Here is a 20,893-nt window from a genome sequence, read left to right as displayed (position 1 = left end):
TGTGAGTGACAACAGACAAGAAATTTTTGCAGTAAAACTCTTCCAGCATTAATAACAGCTTTAACAACATCCTTTTTCAATTTTTACTGGTCCAATGGTCAGAGGAGCAGAATGGAATGCCCAGCTGTGCTAATGATCCCCAACTGCACTAATGAATTTTCATCTCCGTTTGGTGGAAATCTTCTTCTTTTATCTGTAAAATCCAGCTTTGAAAAACTCTAAAATCCTTGTGTTGGTCATGCTGAGCAAGTGGCATACTCAAATAGCAGTCCTTTGTAGAATAAACATTATATAAATACATTGTGATTAAATAAAAGTCTTAGCAAAATTTGCTATCTATTCCTCTGAAATAAGAATCCTTTCATTTTATTAGGAAAATGTTCCATTATGAAGACATAGAAAAGAGTGGAATTAAGCAGCTTGAAATAATTATTTTTATACAGATTGAAAAATGAAACCATATATAACATTCTGTGCACACTTTTCACAAAGGCTACATCTACCTTTCTACAGCCACAGAAACCTCAGAAAATCTGCACTGCATATTATTTGAAAGTGTTAGTATGAAATTCATTTGTCATTTCTCCAAAACAAGAAGGGGTTGGTAAGATGGGCATGAATTATTTTAGAGTAAATGCACGGATTGAACAGGTGGATTAATTTTCAGAGTCAAGATTGAATTCTCGTTATGTCAGAAATGAAAAAAATGGCTAGTTTTTAGTAGAAAACCAACAATACTACAATACGTCACCATCTTTTACTGAACTTTGGTACAAAAATGTCAACTTTTCAGTGAACTTTTCAGTTCACAATGTGCTCAAGAAAGTCCCCAAACCAAGTGCTATTCATAAACCTATCAGAAAAAAAAAATGATTCTTTTCACATCACATCCATTTATATCTAGTTTCCGCTAATGAGTGGTCATCTAAGTTAAAAAAAAAAAAAAAATAAAAAAGTAATACTAATTTTTCAGTTAAGAGACTTGATGTGGGCAGACTGGTTAAATTCATCCAACAATGTTGTTAACCTTTTTCATTATAGATTTGTACTTGGAAAATCTTTTCTTATTTATGTCAAACTTAATTTTCCAATTAAACAAAATTATGCATGACTATTGAAACTACTGAAATATCCCAGATGCTCTGTGGCAGAAATTCTACCTAAAAAAAACCCTGTATGATACTTTCCAAACCAGGAGAAATCATGTGTTAAACTTTAAGAACTTCCTCTTTTTTTTCAGAAAACAAAACAAACAAAAAAAAAACCAACACATTTTTCATGAGTAGAACTGCTGGATAAGCAACATAGTGAGGTACTGTCAGACTTCAAAGATAAGAAGAAAGAATCATACTAGGAAAGTCCCAAAAAACTTTGCCACTTTTTCCACCAACCTTTATAAACTATCATCAACACTAAAATTTTAGTTTTAGTTCCATCCTGAGTGACATTCAGAGACTTACTGAAATCCTGGGGACCCTTTTTTTAAATCCTACCACACTATAAATACATAAATAACCATGCTTGTGTAACAGCCTGATTTGAAGGAAATTAAGAGTTATACATTTCTGACAATAGATACTATCTAGTATTCCCAGTTTACTACTGGAAAGTCTGCAGAAGTTCTCTCATCTCAGACTAAAAGGCAAGATGTAGCAGTAGGCTGCTACAGCAGCCTACCATGCATCATTCCCAAAGTTATCTCCAACAATCTCAGTTTTGAAGACAAGACTATAGCCGGAGTTTGAGGAAGAAAACAGCCTTTTTTTTTTCTTTTCCCAACTATGGCCTTAAAACTACAGGATCACCACTCCTTATGCTCTCCCTACAAACTTTGGCATTTTTATGCCTTCAGCAGATAAGACTCAAAAAAAAAAATATAGGGCAAGAAGAAGATGATGAAAATTCTTGCAACAACTTTCAGGAGTTCTTCACCTGCATTACACAACTGTGATTAGCCCCATCTGCTTAGTCAACAATACATTTATTTGAGGTTCGCCCCACAGATTTTGCTAAAATGTACCACGAGTGTAAAACTACCAAGCAGTTTATATAAACATTCCTTAATACTAACATCTTCCAGATTAGAAATCTACACTACTTGCATTTCCAGTGTCAAAAGAAATCATGCGTGCCTGAAGTCTAGCAAATCTTACAAACCAATTTCCATGCAAGACCTTTTCCAAAACGCACTACTACTAAAGACAGAGATGAAATGTCAGTCCTCAGCACAGATTTCAGCTTAACACTCACTCCTCCTTAAGCTGGCAAGAGACATGGAAAACCTTCAAGGAAACCAAGGTTGCTCTGGAGTTCTAAGGAGACATCACCCTAGTCCTACCAAATGTGTTGCAGTTCCAGTTATTGCCAAGTTACATGTATAGGGGCAAGCTTGTTCAGTGCTAAGTACAACAGCATTTATTTCAGAAAAATCAGAGTCTAGTTTTCAGTTAGTTGCCTTGTTAAAGAAGGTTAAAGAAAATCACAACAAGCCTTCTTTCTGTAGTTTCTACAGCACCGCTCACAATTGACTAGCCAAACTTTCATCAAGGGAAAGAAAATCACATGGATGTAAAAGTCTAAGATTCCCTTAACTAAAATCAAGCACAGGATGCTGGAGAAAGGGCATTACTGGACGGGTTGGATGGAGATAGGTATCTGGTTCCGCCTGGATATGTCCTCCATTTGCCATCTACCATTAAAAAAGAGCTAACTCAGAATAGGATCCACGAGCTATGCAGCCATGTAACAACAGTCTTGGGACCGGTGCTGTTTAATATCTTTATCAGTGACACAGACAATGGGATCAAGTGCACCCTCAGCAAGTTTCCAGATGACACCAAGCTGAATGGTGCAGTTGATACAAAAGAAAGAAGGAATGCCATCCAGAGGGACCTGGGCAGGCTTGAGAAGTGGCCCCATGTGAACCTAATGAGGTTCAACTAGGCCAAGTGCAAGGTGCAGCACCTGGGTTGGGGCAATCCCAGCCACGAGCACAGACTGGGAGAAGAGCTCACTGAGAGCAGCCCTGCAGAGAAGGACTTGGGGTTCTGGTGGACAAAAAACTCGACACAAGCCAGCAGCGTGTGCCCGGAAGGCCAACTGCGTCCTGGGCTGCACCAGCAGAGGGGTGGGCAGCAGGGGAGGGAGGGCATTGTGCCCCTCTGCTCTGCCCTCGTGAGGCCCCACCTGGAGTGCTGCGTCCAGGGCTGGGCCCAGCACAAGGAGGGTGTGGGGCTGTGAGAGCGGGGCCAGAGGAGGGCCGTGAGGGTGGTCAGGGGGCTGGAGCACCTCTCCTGGGAAGAAAGGCTGAGAGAGCTGGGCATGTGCAGCCTGGAGAAGAGAAGGCTCCAGGGAGACCCCCTTTTTCAATACTTAAAGGGGGCTTATTATAAAGAGATGGAGAGCAACTTCTTGCTCAGGCAGACAATGACAGGACAAGGGTGAATGGTTTTAAACTAAAAGAGGGGAGATTTAGATGAGATATTAGGAAGAAATTCTTCACTGTGAGGGTGGTGAGGCCCTGGCACAGGTTGCCCAGAGAAGCTGTGGCTGCCCCATCCCTGGAGGTGCTCAAGGCCAGGCTGGATGGGGCTTTGGGCAACCTGGTCTGGTGGGAGGTGTCCCTGCCCATGGCAGGGGGACTGGAATTAGATGAACTCTAAGGTCCCTTCCAACCCAAGCCATTCTGTGATTCTCTGATTCTGTGATCTAGTTCTTCATCTAGTTCAGTGATGCATGCAAAGGAAGAGAGTTTCATCACATCCTTCTCCTTACTGCTTTTTATCTCTACATTTGACCATAGAAAAGCGGGCCCAGAGGATTCAATTCAAATCAGAGAATCACTGAATTGAAAATGGGCAACTGTTTTTCCTGTTGTACACCTGAGAGGTCATAGAGGTAACTATAGCACATGGATTAAGAGACTGAATCAATGACTATGCCATTTAGTCTGGCAGGAAGCACAAGCCTTGCACTGGAGGAGAAGCTCTAGACAGATTATCACTCACAAAAGCACTGAAGACTCATCTGCACATCTCAATAGCCAAACACAGGACAAATTAGCAGGGCAGCTTGTGATATGTTCCTCATTTTCTATGTATCACATTATACGTCTTGACACCAGCTCAGGTCACTGGGCAGAAAACTGCAGGGTCCCTGAGCCATCCTTAATTAGCTACCTGCAGAGATCAGGCCCCAGATGTAATGAACAAGATGAGTGGTCAACTCTGCTATTTAAATTTCGTGTTGCTACATGGAGTGCAAACCACACTTAGCCAAAAGCCTGGCCTACCTTACAAAAAGCACTACTTTGGAAGTTTTCAGCTCTGATAACAACCAGAAGGGACAATTTTAGTGCAAGACTTCTGCTAGCCCAGATATGCAGAGCAATTAAAACCTGCATAAATGATTCAAGACAGTCGAAGTCTTTCTCTGTTTAGGCTCTAAGACAGATATTTCAGGGTGTTAGCCTTTGTGATGGGGTTTTCTTTAGTCTGAATCCACACCTGTCCTAGCAACAGAGAGAACAGTTTGATGATTACACTGCTGCAGTTATTTACTTGGTTGAAGTGCCAGTCTTCTGGGTATGCAGTCAAATTGGTACCTATTAGGTGCCTCAAACCATGCCTAGTTTAGCACTGGTATTACTGACCATCTTTGGCAGTTGAACTTGATGATCTTTGTAGGTCCCTCTCAACTGAACTGTTCTATTTATTCCAACAAATTTGGCATCTTATTTTTATTGATTCCTTAACATTTTAGCAAAACTTTTTGTTGTATGTTGCAGAATCTCCCAGTCAAGCTTTAAATTTGTTCAGTGACCATTCAGAACAAGAACTTGCAAAATCCATCATTGGAATGTTGTGGTGGGTTGCTTGGGAAGTTGCTTACATGGAGGGACTGCACTATCCTGAAAGAAAGGAATTTAACTTCCATGGAAAGAAGCTTAGGCGACTTAAGGATTTAAGGATTTCAAACTATATAAGAAACTTTATGAAAAATGGCACATGTATATGAAAGTATTGCCCATATCAGAAGACTACTGCACTGTGGTTAGAGCAATGACCTGCACTCTAAACATAAATGTTTGCGATTTATACAATATCCTATTTCGTCTCTTATGTGCTAAAAGCAGTTGCAAAACACATTATCAAGAACTCATTACCACTGAGTTCCTGGAAAAAACTAATGTAATGAATCCCCAAAGATGTAGCCTCTATTACATATAATGGATGCACTTAAGTCATTCTTGAAAAAGACCAGCAAGCTCAAATAACAATCTCAGACTGCTACGTAACATTTCTCCCTGCAAAACTTACAATCTGACCTCAGAGGAAGAAAGTTTTAGGATATTTGAGACAGTCAGAAAGACAAAATAAAATGTTCTTTTTTAAGTCTATATAGTTAAAATCAGGCAGAGATTGGCTGGGGATGAGAAAACCTACTGGGAAAGTCTACTTTGACATAAAAATACCAATACCATTTAAGTCCAACACCACAGTTTATTAAGCTGCTCATCTCTCTCACATCAACTTTATCCAGTATGTATACAACAAATCACTGGAAACAGGTGAGCTGTTTGCAGCTGCTGACCTTGCAGGAGATATATTCAAAATTGTTATCACCAGCTTAATAAACTGATCCATACCGATCCTGTTTAATGGAAACAGTGATCTCTTGAAGATAACATTATATTACACTGATGTCAGTAAGATATCAAACATGCTTTTCCTATGCCTTCTGACATAAACTATAATGCTATCATTCTACATAAGGTGCAAAAAAGGAAACTTCTGATAACACAGATATTTTTGGTAGCGAGTACAATTCAGCACTTAAGAAATTCAGGCCAAAGGACAGCGCATATTAGTTTATTGCATATTTGCACAGTGTAAGCCAAGCTACAAGCACATAACAAGTGCAGGGAAAGAAGAAAAGTTGGTTGTTGTTTTGTCAAAGAAAATGGTCAATAGCAGAAAAGTAGCACAAAGGAAATACCTTAAGATCTCGCCTTTCCAGATGTAAAAGCTCAGAGCCTCGGATGTCATGGCTGATGAAGATTTCTTTGTACTCTCCCAAACTGAGCAGATCCAGCCAAGCAGCAACTTCATCTGTGCCCCATTTTTGAACTACCAAAGTTAAGAGCAAAACCCCCTTAATTTCTACATGCTCAAATGCATTACAAGCAAAGGTTAGGCCAAAGAGAGTGGAAAACAGAGTAGAATTGCCGTGCTAGCAAAGGGAAAGGTTAGAGGTGTCATTTCCAGAAAAAACGACAATTTCCTTTATACATGCAGGTTACAGGTTAGCAGTTAACATGAGAAAGTATCTAAACAAAGTTGGGGTTCTTTGCTTTGCAGCCATGCTTTCAGCTTTACTACAGTTTCTTCAGTAAAGCCTTTAAAACCTCATGTCCCAACAAATTCACATTAAACAATCTTAGGATCAGTGACGCAAAGTCTAATGTTCTACTTTATACCATTAATTTATTAGTAGTCATCCAGGAAGAGGAAAAGCCTTCAAAAACTAATCAACATGTAAAATTAATATATAAACCATACCTCAGATATAGCAATGGCAGCAAGCAAGTCCAGTTTTAATCAACAATTTCTAGTATTAATTAATGCTACAAGTATTCTTTAAACTATTGTGTTACATGGGTCATTAATAAGCTCTCTGTACAACATTGTTCTCTAAGGTTAGTTGCCCACATTAGTCCTAATAAGAGCACATTTATTGAAAAAAAATAAAAAGCTATGCTACTTATTGCTATAATTTTGCAACTTCATTCAATGCTGCTTTAGTTTTAAAGTGAAGTCAATCTGAAGTCTAATCTGAAACTAAAGTCTAATCAACAATGGCAAGATTTTGCAGATTGTCCATTAAAAACACAAAGATGTAGAAACAGTTTTAGGGCCATCTGATCACTGATTAACTCCTGGACATAATATTAAGGAAGTAAGTTCATGGATAATGGTGGGAAGAGAGGAGAGTGGAGTTTGTTCAAATTCTACTAATTAAAAGATCAATATTGACTATCGTGGCTTTTTGTTTGACTTGCCTAAATCACTGAACTTGAAAACCACCTGAAATTTAAGACTAACTGGTTAATTAAACGAGTGTGATAAAGGTATTGCACAGCTTCTGAAACTAACTTGAAAAACCTGAATTGGAGCTTCACAGGGAAATTGTGGGTCTACATATGGCTTGTATTGCTATGAGTTAATCAACTGCAACCACCAGCAAAGACACAGGTCCTGTTTCATGATAAAACAGTAGCTATCTATATATTTTTGCAGTTCACCTTTGGTTCCCCTGGAAGTCATGGGGTCCTACTGAATGCTTTCTAAACGCATTAAAGGAATGTTCATCCTAATAAAGGTGCCAACTAGTTCAGTTGCCTCTCAGTTTATCAGGGTCAGGACTTTACTCTTAGGTAGAGCATATAATTGCAACTCTTACTAAAAATACGAAAAAAACAAACAGAAAAACCAACCAGCCCACAGACAAACACAAAATCACATTTTCCCCAAATGTTATTATTTTTCTTGTAATTTCAAAACACATACCAGGCTGAGGGCTGGTCTTATGCTTCTGAATTTTTTCTTTTTTAAACTTTGGCACTATGCGAAACACTGTACTTCTGTTGTTTCTTTTAGCATAATCCAAAGGAGGATCCTGCATGAAAGAAAGACATAGTTACCTTTAATTAACAGAAAACAACAGTTAAATTACATACTTCAGTTGGTTTTACTTCTGTAAAGAATTATGTAAGGATTTAACTCCATACAAGTTTAATTTGCTAAATAACCATTTGAAGCCTTTTAAAATCATAAGAGGGAACAGAAAAAAAAAAAGTGCCCTAAGCTTTGAGGCTTGCTCACAGCAGACAGAAATGATCTAGCATCATTACTGGAATTGCCTCTCCACATTATGAGTCTAACTTACTCTTCCCTCTTAAAAATAAAGTTTAATTAGAAACAGAAAGTATTAATCAAACTCACCTCATCATCATTTGGTTGAAAAACATAATAAAGCCAAGGTATCTCAGCAAGTTTTCTCAACTCTGTCTCCACGCTGTGCAAAGCATCAGACAGCAGCTCTTCATGGGGAGCTTCTAACTGCTGTTTACAAATAGGCCAGAAAAATAGTACTTTTAGATTTGTTACCATATAAGTTTTTATATCCGGATATGTTGTTACCACACACAAACAGATGACTACATTTCAGCAAATGTAAACGAACGGTGAAAACAAATATTCTTACCAACTTAAATTTTCCTTCAGTGGCATTTCAGACCACCCTGACATGACATTTAGTATAGACCCATTCACCACACTCATGAGCCTTCATAGAACAGAAGTTATCTGATATCACCAACACTAGACCACAACATTGAAAATGGTAATTTCCAGCACAAGTGAGTAAAAAACTGACCAGAAGGACAATAGCCTGGAAAGTCTTTGTATGAAACGTGATGTTAAAAAAAAAAAAAAGTAGATGGTAGTAAGCCCAAGTTATTATTTGCAGATTTCTTTATATGATAGAACACTCATACATGGTCAGGTAAGAGGAAATGGATCTTGCGCCATGGATCTCTAAGACATGCTTGCATCATGGATCTCTAAGACACTCAAGGATCTCTTGGAATGGATTTCCAAGGCATTCCATTCCCAAAGACATCCCATTCCCAAAGGCATTCCAGTGGTGATACGAGATCTGAACTACCCCTTCTTAATAGGTGAGACATGGAGCCACTTCAGCCACTGCTACTGGCTGAAGGTGTGAAGGAACAGGCACCAGGCATGGAAGGGGAACAGGACTGCAGCCTCTGAGGGGAGACAAAAAGCCAAAGTGAAAGCCAAAGAGGAAATGAAAGTATAAAAAGCTTGGGACTTACTGACCTATAGGAATTTGGCTCTATCAACACTTTGAGAATCCTATGGATGTATCAGTTTTCCTCCGAACCTTGGTCAGAAAACCACGTTCTGCAGCTGTTGTGTGAGTGAAATTTGTGTGGAAAGGATAAGGCAAACAGCTCATCCAAGGCAAAGCTGTTTTGGGCTTATCTGGGGTTGCTGAAGCACCATTTTGAGATAAAGTGTTGAATACTGGAACGAGTTGTTTGGAATCACTAAGTAAGCAATCTGAACATCCATTTTTCTCTTTGAAGTAAAAGTAGGCCCAAAGCAGTTCAGATCTTTTTGAAAAGATCTAATGAAGTTATGTACAAATTAATATATTTTTTTAAATGGATTTGTAAGAGCATCTTTGATCTCCAGTGCCAGAAAAAGATTTTGACTTTTTAGGTTTTTGGAGATAAATTACAAGTCCCCACTAATTTTTCCTACCTAACAGAAACATTTTTCTTTTCCTTCAATAGTTTGCTTATATTACCACTTTTCAGAGCAGAGACCATCATTAGTAAGATATCACTGTTTAGTATAGTTATATTGGAAATATTAGTTCCTTCTTGCTATAGCGTTCTTTTCTCTTCTGAAGTCCATAGTACTTGGGGAGAGAATTCAATCCCTATAAGCAGACTGATCTTTCTTTTGCCTTACATTTTTTTCAGTTTGAATGTTTAGATGATTTTGAGGATGACACTTGTCTTTGAGGAAGTTACAAATTTTCTTGTGTTTTCATTTTTAAAAATTATTTACAAAGTCTTGTATTTTTATATAAATGGCTGAAGTTCTCTCTCAATAAGCACTTATCTAGTTGCTTGATTCTCAAAGGGAAATGTTTTGCTTAGGGCCAAGAAACTCTCACTCGATGGTGAGAAAGTTTATGCATTAGTAATATTACTCAAAAAAAAAAAGGAAAAAAAATAAAAACAACCTACAGTGCAATTCTGGTAAAGGAGTCATCAAATTTAGGGTAAATTCTCCTGCTAGAACATCTAGAAAAAGCTTCTTATATCCAAGTTGAAAATTAGCACTACAAATTAGATGTTTAAAATAAAGGATTTTTCAGTTTCTTCCCAAATAAAATTTTTTATATGATGATATTTGATTTCAGTGAGTTCAGATCCTTTCATTCAACTGAAATGAATGTAATACTTACCCCTTAGTATATTCTAAAATAGTGCTCTGTTCCAAATTGGAAATGCTTTTAAAAAAGTAAAAAGCGAAACGGTGCATTCATCTACCTGGAGGTCTTTAAAGTCTTTGACCTGGTCCCAATACGACATTCTTTTCTCTAAATTGGTGAGATATGGATTTGAAGGGTGGACAAGGAATAGGCTGAATGGCTGTAGTCAGAGTTGCAGTCAACAGCTCAATGCCCAGGTGGAGGCCAGTGATGAGTGGTGTCCCTCAGGGGGCTGTCTTAGGACCGGTGCTGTTTAGTATCTTTATCACATGGGTGACAGGCAGACAATGTTAAGCAATGACAGAACAAGGGGGAATGGTTTTAAACTAAAAGAGGGGAGATTTAGATTAGATGTTAGGAGGAAAGTCTTCACTCAGAGGGTGGTGAGGCACTGGAACAGGTTGTCCAGAGAAGTTGTGGATGCTCCACATCTGGAATTGTTTAAGGCCAAGTTCGAAAAGACTCTGGGCAACCTAATGTAGTGGGTGGTATCCCCACCGTAGCAGAGGGGTTGGAACTAGATGATCTTTAAGGTCCTTTCCAACCCAAGCCATTCTAATGATTTGGTAGATATCTGGTCAAAACATAACTACATTTCTTTTTTTTTTCCAAACCGTATTCCAGCCATAACTATCTGTGAGATTCCACAAATCAGCTAATCAGCTTCGTTGTCCCATCTTTTCATTTAACTAAAAATGGTATTTATATCTAATTCACCCTTTGATGTCACCCAGCTAATACTGTCATATGAAATTGGTTAATGTTATCTTAGAGGAGGTGACAAGAATCACAGTCTCTTTGTGTATGCATTTACATTTCTTGTCTCCTTATAATGGAAATACTCAGAGCTGGTAAACAGCAATCAGAGAAAAAGCTTACCAAGTAGCATATGCAAGGGAGGCATCAATTGACAGCTATAGGGAGCTTTGATCACAGATGAGAGGGTGGGGGATTATTGAAAAAAAAAAAAAAGATATTAAAGAAAATGTCTATCTTTGTCACGGGAGAAAGACTGGAGAACAGTGTATGATAGAACAGCAGAAGATAGAACAAGCAACACCTTACACTTCCTCTGTTTCTAATCAAAGTGAGGAACCAACATACATGCAGCTTTGGCATTTATAAAATATGTGCCAATAAGGCTACAACGGTGCCTTGTTATTGGAACTGTGGAATACTATTCTGAGTAAGAAAAGTAAGAATGCTGTCAAATCAGTGTAATGGACATTTCTGGAAGACACCTACGTAACTTCCAAACAACCTTTTTATTAAAAAAATATCTTTGATGTAGACCCATGAAGACATATGCATAGACCATAATGAGAAATAGAAATAAAATATGCAAAAATCAGACACAGCCAAATGAATCAAATTAAGTTTAGGAGTTTGAACACTGGATCAGCTCAACAACACAATGAGAGGTAATGTTTCAGTTGGAAAGTTTCCATAATAACATTATTCCTAGATTGTCTTGATAAATTACACTAGTCCTAGTACTGCATCAGCAACTTAAACTTTTTCCTCTAATTCCTCTTCTCAAACTATTTTAAAAAATAAACAATTTTCTCTGTTGATTCCTCATTCAATCTCAAATGGGGAATTAGTAATAGCTATCTGGAGAAAAAAAAAAAAAAGAAAGAAAAACACCAGTAGATATTTTTCCTATGTCTTGAACAAAATCAACTAATGAATATTTTTCCCTTTCAAAACTTCATAAAATAGATCATATGAGCCTAACCTTTAACTATTTTATTAAATGGGGAGGTGCTCTTGACTCTCTGGACAGACAAGAGACCTTGCAGAGGGATCTAGATAGGCTGGAACATTGAACAATCATCAACATCATCAAGTTCGGCAAAGTAGGGTGATGGTTGGACCAGGTGATCTTGGAGGTCTTTTCCAACCCTAATGATTCTATGATTGGAAAATGTGAGATTCTGCACCTGAGACAGACTAATACTGGACATAGGTACAGACTGGGAGACGAGTGGCTGGAAAGAAGCTGTGCAGAAGCTAGGGTTGCTGGTCGACAGTTGGCTTAACGCGAGCCAGCAGTGTGCCCTGGCAAACCAGGAGGGCAAAAATGGTCAAAAGAGGTGATTATCCCACAGTAATTGGCATTGTCACAGCCTCACCTTCAATATTGTGTGCAGTTCTGGGCTACACAATATAAAAAGGGTGTTAGGGTCCTTGAATGTCCAAAGGAGGGCAACAAAGCTGGTAAAAGGGCTGGAAGGCATGAGCTGTGAGGAGAGTCTGAGGATACCTGGGGTGTCTAGTCTGGAGAAAAAGAGGCTAAGAGGCAAGATCATCGCTCCCTACAACTTCCTGAGGAGGGGAGATGGAGAGGGAGGTGCCCATCTCTTCTCTCCAGTAGCCAATGATAGGACGTATGGGAACAGCAAAAAGCTGCACCAGGGGAGGTTCAGACTGGACATTAGGAAACATTTATTTACTGTGAGGGTGATCAGACAATGGAACAGGCTTCCTAGAGAGGTGGTTAATGTCCCATGCCTGTAAGTGTTCAAGAACCCTTTGGGTAATGCCCTTAATAACATGCTTTAACTCTCGGTTAGCCCTGAAGTGGTCAGGCCTTCATGGCCTTTGTAGGTCCCTTCCAATTAACCTATTCTATTGTATTTCTAGAACTTGTGTGTTTATTATAGTGGTTATTATCCTTTAGGCCATATACTAACCCTTGTTACTGTAGAATGGACTTGTACCATTTTTCGCATGTAAAAAGGTATCCGAACCTGCCCCAATATTTTTCACACTTGAACTCAGACGAATTGGAATATTCTTATTGATATCCATTTTTAATTACAACATTCAAATCAACAGTAAGGTACCGGTACATCTGTTTCCGAATCCAAAGAAAATATATCTGTTCCTACTCAGTAATCTTGTTACTGTAAAACTGGACCAGCATAGAAAACCTGACATCTTTCTTCTCTTCACAATTTCAGATAAATGAATTTTCTAATTATGTATCCAACTACAGCAATTCTTAAGTAGTCTTCTTCATTTTAGGGACAGAAACACTAGCCAAAAGAGATGAAGCAAAGTCTTTAAGTACCATCAGAGGTCTCTTGAACACTTATCAGTTAAAGGTTATAAAATAACTCTTCCTAGGTATTAGAACAAAGGTGAGATTTACTTTACCAGATTAGATCTGTAGAAGGTGAATGTATGAGTCTGAATAGCTGTCACCCCCAGTTCTATTTAAACTCTGAAAATAGTCCATAATAGAACTCCAGAAGTTTTCTTAAATGCTAAACCTCCAGAAGATGATTTATCTTTTTCTAAGATAAGTCTCCAAGACATCTGGGGGTGAATCAGCCTCAACAGATATATTTATTTCTCTCCACTGACTACTGAAAAAAGCAGCCCAGGCAATGACTTTTAGATATGTCAAGTGAGGAAAGATGGACACCAACCTAGGACAAGAATTTGTAACTCATTCTGCGTCCAGCCACAAATGCAGCGTACTATCTTCCATTCGGCCTTACAGAGCTGCTTATAGCACATCTTAAATTCCGTGTTAGTATTCTAAATCAAAGAACAGATCATATCAAGCATGAGGGAATAAAATAATGTATTTTGTCATCTTACCAAAGGAACTCTTCCTACTAGCAGGGATTCAGTTTCATTATGTAAGGCCTTCACATTGACAGCTATCTCCATGGCAGTGTTTCTGGTAAGGCTCTGGGGAATAAGAAGCATAAAAATTATTTGATAGGATGCTACTTGGTCTGAGAATAAGTACTTTGGGCTTACAGCATATACTGTGTATTCTTCTAGGAGAAATACATCAATTTAGCTCTACATTGACAACTTCTTCAGCACTGAGATCACAAAAATATATATATACTATTTATTTATTGTCTTTTCCCCAACTTTATTAAATATGATCTTATACAATCCTAAAGGTCCAGTGATAAGACACCTGTGAGAAGAATCCATGACTTTTATGGATGGCAAAGGCCAACAGAGAAGTTGTGGGCCTCTTTTAACAAACCATTGACACAACTCATTCACCTTAATCTTAGCAGAAGTAAACTGCTAGTCATATTTTAAGGAGCACAGGTTAACGAACATATTTACCACAGGTAAGCTTAGGTCAGTTAAAATTATATAGATAGACTCTACCTAATTAATCATCTTTGGCTCCAACCCCTGAAAACACACAGGTTGCCTAGTAAGAAGAGAGACTCAGTGTCCCTTCTCCCCTCTCTGCATTCTCTGCATAACGTTTGGATAACAATTAAGTGTGAAAATTTCTATGAAAACATTCATGAGAATTGACCTGTGTGTAGTAATATCATTTGTTGAGCCTTCAACATGCCTCTACTCTGTGTCTGGAGATATGCCTACACTGTTTTCTGCAAGTAGTTGCCATCTTACTTTGGCTATTGTTTTTGCTATTTGCTGACACGAGTTTGATTTACTTGTGCTCAGAACTACAAGAGCACACCATCTTGCTTGACTAATATACGCATTGCTGCATCACTTCAGGATGAATGCCCCTCGCTGTGGATTTCTACTGCAGATGGAGTGAATTCTTGACTGCTTCCAAAAGACAACAGACATACTTTCACCATGCCCTTCATCCAATCTTCCTTTTGGTTACTCCCACACCACAACAAAACTCAGATGCTCCACGTATTCAGTCATTAATGTCCCTTTCCAACATCCAGTAATCACAAAAGGGAACATCAACTGGGGAGGACAATGATGAATGCAGAAACTACATCATCTATTTCCTCAGATATCACATTGATCTAAGATCAGGAGGGGACTTTTCTCCCTCTTCTGTAGGAAGACAGTTTTTCTAACTCATATTCCCAGTATTATTAAGAAATTTCAGAATCTTTGAGCATTATCTCTCCCAAATTTATCAGCTATGGGGTGTTTCCTTAAGCATGTGAAGAGCTAAGACTTCCTGCAGCTGTGCAGACCAGCACCTTCAGAATTGGAAGTAACTTTCCTTTTATTTTCACCTTAGAAAAAGTGACAAAAAAGGGGAGTCAATACAGCTCTGTTCGTCTGTTAAGCAATTTCATTTTAAACTTGAGTATGTGTATGTGTATCTAGGAGTCTTGTTTATAAAAACTTTAAGAATTATCACCCAACTTGTTGCAATACGGGAGCAGGGAGTACAATGCAGATCCTATGTCACAACCTTATGCCTACAGACATTATAATGCATTTACTTATACATAAATGTCTGTTCTTCCTTTACCTCAGGAAACCTTGGGTTCGCTTTATTTAATGCATGTGAACATGCATTAACAGCATGAGCAAGCTCCTGCTCCAAGAGGCCATGTATTTTTGCTGCTTCACAGATTCTACAAAAATAGGAAAAAGAGAAAAATATTTCTTACCTCCTATAAAGAGTAATTCTTAAGACTACACAATATTATCATGTGAGAAAATAAAAAAAGTTCACAAAACATTTGAGAAACATAGTCCTTTAAAACAAAAGTTCTAATATAAGCATCACTTTAAGCAACACAGAAACTCATATAAATGATATCCATAACACAGAAGATTTATTCTGCTATGAAATAGAGACACATTATCTGCCTTAGAACACAAATGTTATGCAAGACTTGTACCAAAAAAATGTGCTATTAACTCAAACAAACCACAAAGGAAAACTCTCACATATTAAGATAACTCGTCACGAAATTATCTTAAAATTATCTTAAAAAATATTATATGTATTCCACAAAGCATATCACAAAAAGCTTGAGAACTCCTTTAGACATGACATTCAAATTGTCATCATTAGAGATTATCTGAAGTCCAGCTGTAATTATAAACTCAGGACCATCTGCAGAACAGTAAAGAAGTTTTAAGCTGTCTCAGCTACATTTCCCTCCAGGTAAACTATAATCTAAGCCATTTTTTTTATGTCTACTTAAGTCACCAGCACAATATAAAAAGCATTGAAGAACTACAAATAATTGTAGTTCTTGTGCTGCTAAACAGGGGCTCCAAGAATTAGTTTTGGTTACTTTTCTCCTATCAAGACAGGCTGAGAGAGCTGGGATTGTTCAGCCTGGAGAAGAGAAGGCTCTGGGGAGACCTTACAATGGCCTTCCAGTACCTAACGGGAGCCTACAGGAAAGTTGGGGGGGGACTCTTTGTCAGGGAGTGGAGTGACAGGACAAGGAGTAGTGGATTTAAACTAAAAAGTGGTAGATTCAGATTAGATATAAGGAAGAAATTCTTTACTCAGAGAGTGGTGGGGCCCTGGAACAGAATATTAACAGAATTTAATCTGGCAATGTGGGTCCATTGAATGTTGTTTTGTTAATTGCTTTCTTCTGATATACTTTAAGAAAACTTTCTTATTTACTGAAAAGTGCTCGTCTTTTTTTTAAAACATGAATAACAAGGTTTTATGGAGAAATATAAATGGATGAGGAAGCAGTGACAGTGGAACTGAAAGTCAAGAAAAGAAAAGATTTGGATGGTCAGAGACTCCTGGAACAGGAAAATATTTTATATACTCATAAAAAACCTACAAAGATTCAAACACCTGAGAATGATCTGTCCACAGTTATGAGACATGAGCAATGTAGATGCCTATACTTGCTGTAGTCTCTCCTGTTATACCCAATGGAGAGAAATTCCAGGACAGAGGCACCTGTTGTAGAAGGTGCATCTAAAAACAGATTCAGATGCATGGAGTTCTAACATATCTGTTAATTGACTAGCTAGGTGATGTATCTTCACTGTTGACTTCTAAAGTAGATTTCCAATGTGTTTATTTGTTTTTTCTTTTTCCCCAAAAAATACATTTTTAGTTTTGATTAAAAAAAAAATCAAGTCTCTCCACAAAAAAACTTTCCAGTTTTATGTTTCCATTGCTTCTTCAAAAAGTCAGTTTTCACAAGACAATAAATTCTGAAGTGACATATATTAACAAGCTAAGCCTTAAGAATAGTTAAAAATAGTAATAAAAATAATAAATAAAAATAAATCAAAAGACTGATAACAGTGGTAACTAAACATTAAACAAAAGACAGGGAAAAAAGGTGTGGCCAGCAGGTAAGGGAGGGGATTGTGCCCCTCTGCTCTGCCCTCGTGAGGCCCCACCTGGAGTGCTGCGTCCAGGGCTGGGCCCAGCACAAGGAGGGTGTGGGGCTGTGAGAGCGGGGCCAGAGGAGGGCCGTGAGGGTGGTCAGGGGGCTGGAGCACCTCTCCTGTGAAGAAAGGCTGAGAGAGCTGGGCATGTGCAGCCTGGAGAAGGCTCCGGGGAGACCTAATTGCAGCTTTTCAGTAGTTGAAGGGGGCTTAAAAAAAGATGGAGAGCAACTTTTTCCTTGGGCAGACAGTGACAGGACAAGGGGCAACGGTTTTAAACTAAAAGAGGGGAGATTTAGATTAGATGTTAGGAGGAAAGTCTTCACTGTGAGGGTGGTGAGGCTCTGGCACAGGCTGCCCAGAGAAGCTGTGGATGCCCCATCCCTGGGGGTGTTCAAGGCCAGGCTGGATGGGGCTTTGGGCAACCTGGTCTGGTGGGAGGTGTCCCTGCCCATGGCAGGGGGGTTGGAACTAGATGATCTGTAAGGTCCCTTCCAACCCAAGCCATTCTATGATCCTGTGAAAATACATACTACTAAATCTATGTATGCACTCACATGAATAATTCAGTCTTGGTGTATAGGTTACCAATCCAAACTTACTAATTCTATTGTACCTGGTAATAAGTTCTTCTGCAGCTTGTGAACAAAGCTGTATCTGAGTGACTTCTTCTTCTGTAGCCAACTCAACAGCCTGTTGAGGGTACAAGGGAGATCGAATGACAGGTTTGCAGGAATCATACTTCTGTTTGTCTTCCCAAGACTTCAGGGTGTTTTCAAAGGCCTGATCAAAATGAATTATACAGTCAGTTCACAGCACTTGTGGTATTTTTGTCGATATATGTAAAAGCTTATGGAATGACACACAATTTTATATAAATAGTACTAGCTCTCTAAATAATGAAGTGATATTTATTTGTTTAAAACTTAGTATAGAGAATAATCTGATTCTCTATAAAATAGAGAAGATAATAATTCAGTTCTGAAAGATATCTCTCTCCCTCTTATTCTCAACAAATGTCTTCCAAAATTGTAAGAATATGAAGGCAATAATAATGTAAGCATATTTTGCGAGGACGGTAGGATCCAAATCTCAAAGTAATAGAAATATCAACCCTAAACGAATGGCAGAAAAAAAAAGTTAACAAACTTAATAAAATACAATTCCAATGCTATGAATTCCACACTAGATTCAACATCCAGCTAGTGGCCAGAGAACTGAGGGACAATAACGCCTTTTGCATGGTAATCCTAGACAAGCATGAACTCTCTAGTGGCTTTGTGACTAGAGTATGATTGTGTTTCTTCTTTCCGAGACTGTGTCTAGTGGAAGATGGAGAATTAGTAGGACAGAGGGATGAGAGAAATCTGCACAAATTATGCCGAAAAATAGACATTATAGAACTTCATTATATCTGCAACCTGTTAAAATTTCCAGTATATGATTGTGTATACATTTAGTGCCTCAAAGAAAAAAAAAAGAAAAAAAAGAAAAAAAAAGAAAAAAAGAAGAAAATTTTGAGCATTCTTCCTCTTAGTATATATTAAATAAGAACACGGGAATAGCACTAAGATAGCTGAAAAAAGCTAGTAAAGAGCTGTGTTACTTATACAAAAGAACACTTCTCTATCCAGCTTATTACGGAAATTAGATAACTGCAAGTAATTACTTAAGTAATATAAATAGTTATAAAACATTTTTGTAAGCACTATTTTTTCCTGTTGTAACTAAATCAAATTACTACAGAAAACAATTTTAGCAAAGGTATCTTATAACACGCTTTCTTCAACATACTCTGTCTCGTGTTAGCATCTGAGCTCTGTTTTTATGTACAATTTTAATAACTCCCGGGGGCTGGATCCATGCCTCTCCATCGACTTGCACTGGAACCCCTTCATCACCAAGTATGGTGATCTTTACTGACCGACACTGGAAAAGAACAAACATGTTATTTTACAGAGCAATAAATATTAATCAAACTGACGGACCACCTGAAATATGTTGATTACTAGGAGCTGTGGCTTTCCTCCAGATTTGCCTCAAGGGTGAAGCGCTTTTATACTTCATCCATCATTTAAGACAATTTGTTACCCACTAACATTAAAACAATGTCAGTGCTTTATTAATGTATAGGGCAGTGGTCATCTAGAGTACCACCACTCTCCAGCATCCCAAACCGATGCCAACTTTGTCATGTGCTTTCCACCAAGAAACAGACCTGAGCTATCCGGTGGTGTTGCAGTTTGATAACTCTTGAAACTGCCATCTGCATGCTGCCAAATACTGCCACAACTTCTAAGATTTTATCATCAAAAGATGGGGCCCCAAATATCTGAAAGAGAAATAAAATATTCCATTTTACATGGTACATTTTGTTCTTAGAGTGCATGACCAATGAAGCACAAATTCAGCCTTCTTTTCTGTAGGTTCACTTACAGATTCACTTTCAACATTTAAATGCATCTAAATGCTTTAGAATAACTACATTGTCCCTGTAAATATTATAGGAATGAGATACCACAGACAGCAGGCAAATGCTATGTTAAAACAGCAATGACAACAGCATTTCAAATATCTGAATGACAGGGCATATCCTTATATATACAAAGGCATGTTCCATGACTAAGAAATGCTTTTCAATGCAAAATGAAAGGCCAGTTTAAACCTCCACTTGGTTAAGGTACTTAATATCTAAGTGGTTCTTGAAGTTAAGCGGAGCAATGGTGCTTTTTTCTCAGAAGTGCTTATGTTCCTATAATTCTCTGGAAACCAACATCTGATCCACTCTCAGCTTTGATAAATGATGCTTGAATGATGCATACTGAGGAGAATCTTGTTTGAAGTGTATATAATTATCTGCCATAAACATTAAAAAAAAAAAGTCTAATAAATGTCCTTATCCAGCCAAGACTTTGAATTCCCATGAGCTTAGAAAAGTGCATGAAGTGGAGCGTGTGCCATTGCCACCTGGTGTCCTGGAGGAGAACTTGGCAGTGTTGGGGGGAAGTCTTAGGCCAGAGTTCAGTTGGTTCAAGGGGCCCAGAAGACACCGTAAGCCCTATGGTCACTTGAAGCTTGATCATTTCATACTGATATGGAATAGGGAGCAGCAAGGGAGAAAAGTCAGCAGGAGGTATCACTCCAGTAAGATTATAATGGGTAAATAGTGGGTAAATTTCTCTGAGCGGTACTCAAAAAACCTCACTTGGTGAAGTAAGCTACATTGTACACCAGAGAACAGACGAGAAAATCCTGGAAAGGAGCCCAAAAGACACAACTGCCCCCTGAGAATGGAGGTGCCTCCTTCCTGGAGGTGGAGAATAAGACGGTGAAGATCCAGGACTGCACAGTCCAGGTAGTGGCTGCGGTGATGCCTTAGTGAGGAAGAGGATGGGAAACAGGGGGAGGAACTTTGGTCCTTGCTGCCCATCACAAGCCAATGGGAGCCTTCACCCCAGTGCAGTGAGTGGGGCTTTGACCTGGAGTCTGAGGAAGTCATCTCAGGGAAAGGGCTGCACAGCACAGTTGCCATAGTCTGCCCTCAGTTGCCATAGTTTGCCACAGTTGCAGCGCTTGCCCTCAGAGCATCCCAGGATTGCATAGGTGAGTCTTGAATAAATCAGTGTCAAAGAATGAAAATGCAATTTTACTTGGCCTAGTGTGTTCTAAACCAAAAGTTTTCACTGATAGATTTTTTTCATTTACT

At 38.5% G+C, this 20,893-nt stretch overlaps 1 protein-coding gene across 1 annotated transcript in view; it reads right to left on the bottom strand.

Moving 5' to 3' along the window:
* DGKH (diacylglycerol kinase eta) overlaps positions 1-20,893 on the bottom strand; it is a 172,615-nt gene that overhangs the window by 11,619 nt on the left and 140,103 nt on the right. The window contains 8 exon segments of the mRNA XM_083811028.1: positions 5,998-6,128; positions 7,569-7,677; positions 8,004-8,123; positions 13,705-13,797; positions 15,335-15,440; positions 17,804-17,970; positions 18,982-19,116; positions 19,406-19,519. Of these exon segments, the coding sequence (XP_083667154.1) occupies positions 5,998-6,128; positions 7,569-7,677; positions 8,004-8,123; positions 13,705-13,797; positions 15,335-15,440; positions 17,804-17,970; positions 18,982-19,116; positions 19,406-19,519 (975 nt within the window).

The sequence above is a fragment of the Anser anser genome (assembly GCF_964211835.1).
Source record: "Anser anser genome assembly, chromosome: 1".
Classification (NCBI taxonomy): domain Eukaryota; kingdom Metazoa; phylum Chordata; class Aves; order Anseriformes; family Anatidae; genus Anser; species Anser anser.
Note: the sequence above shows the minus strand (reverse complement) of the source record. Positions and strands in the feature narration are given on the sequence as shown.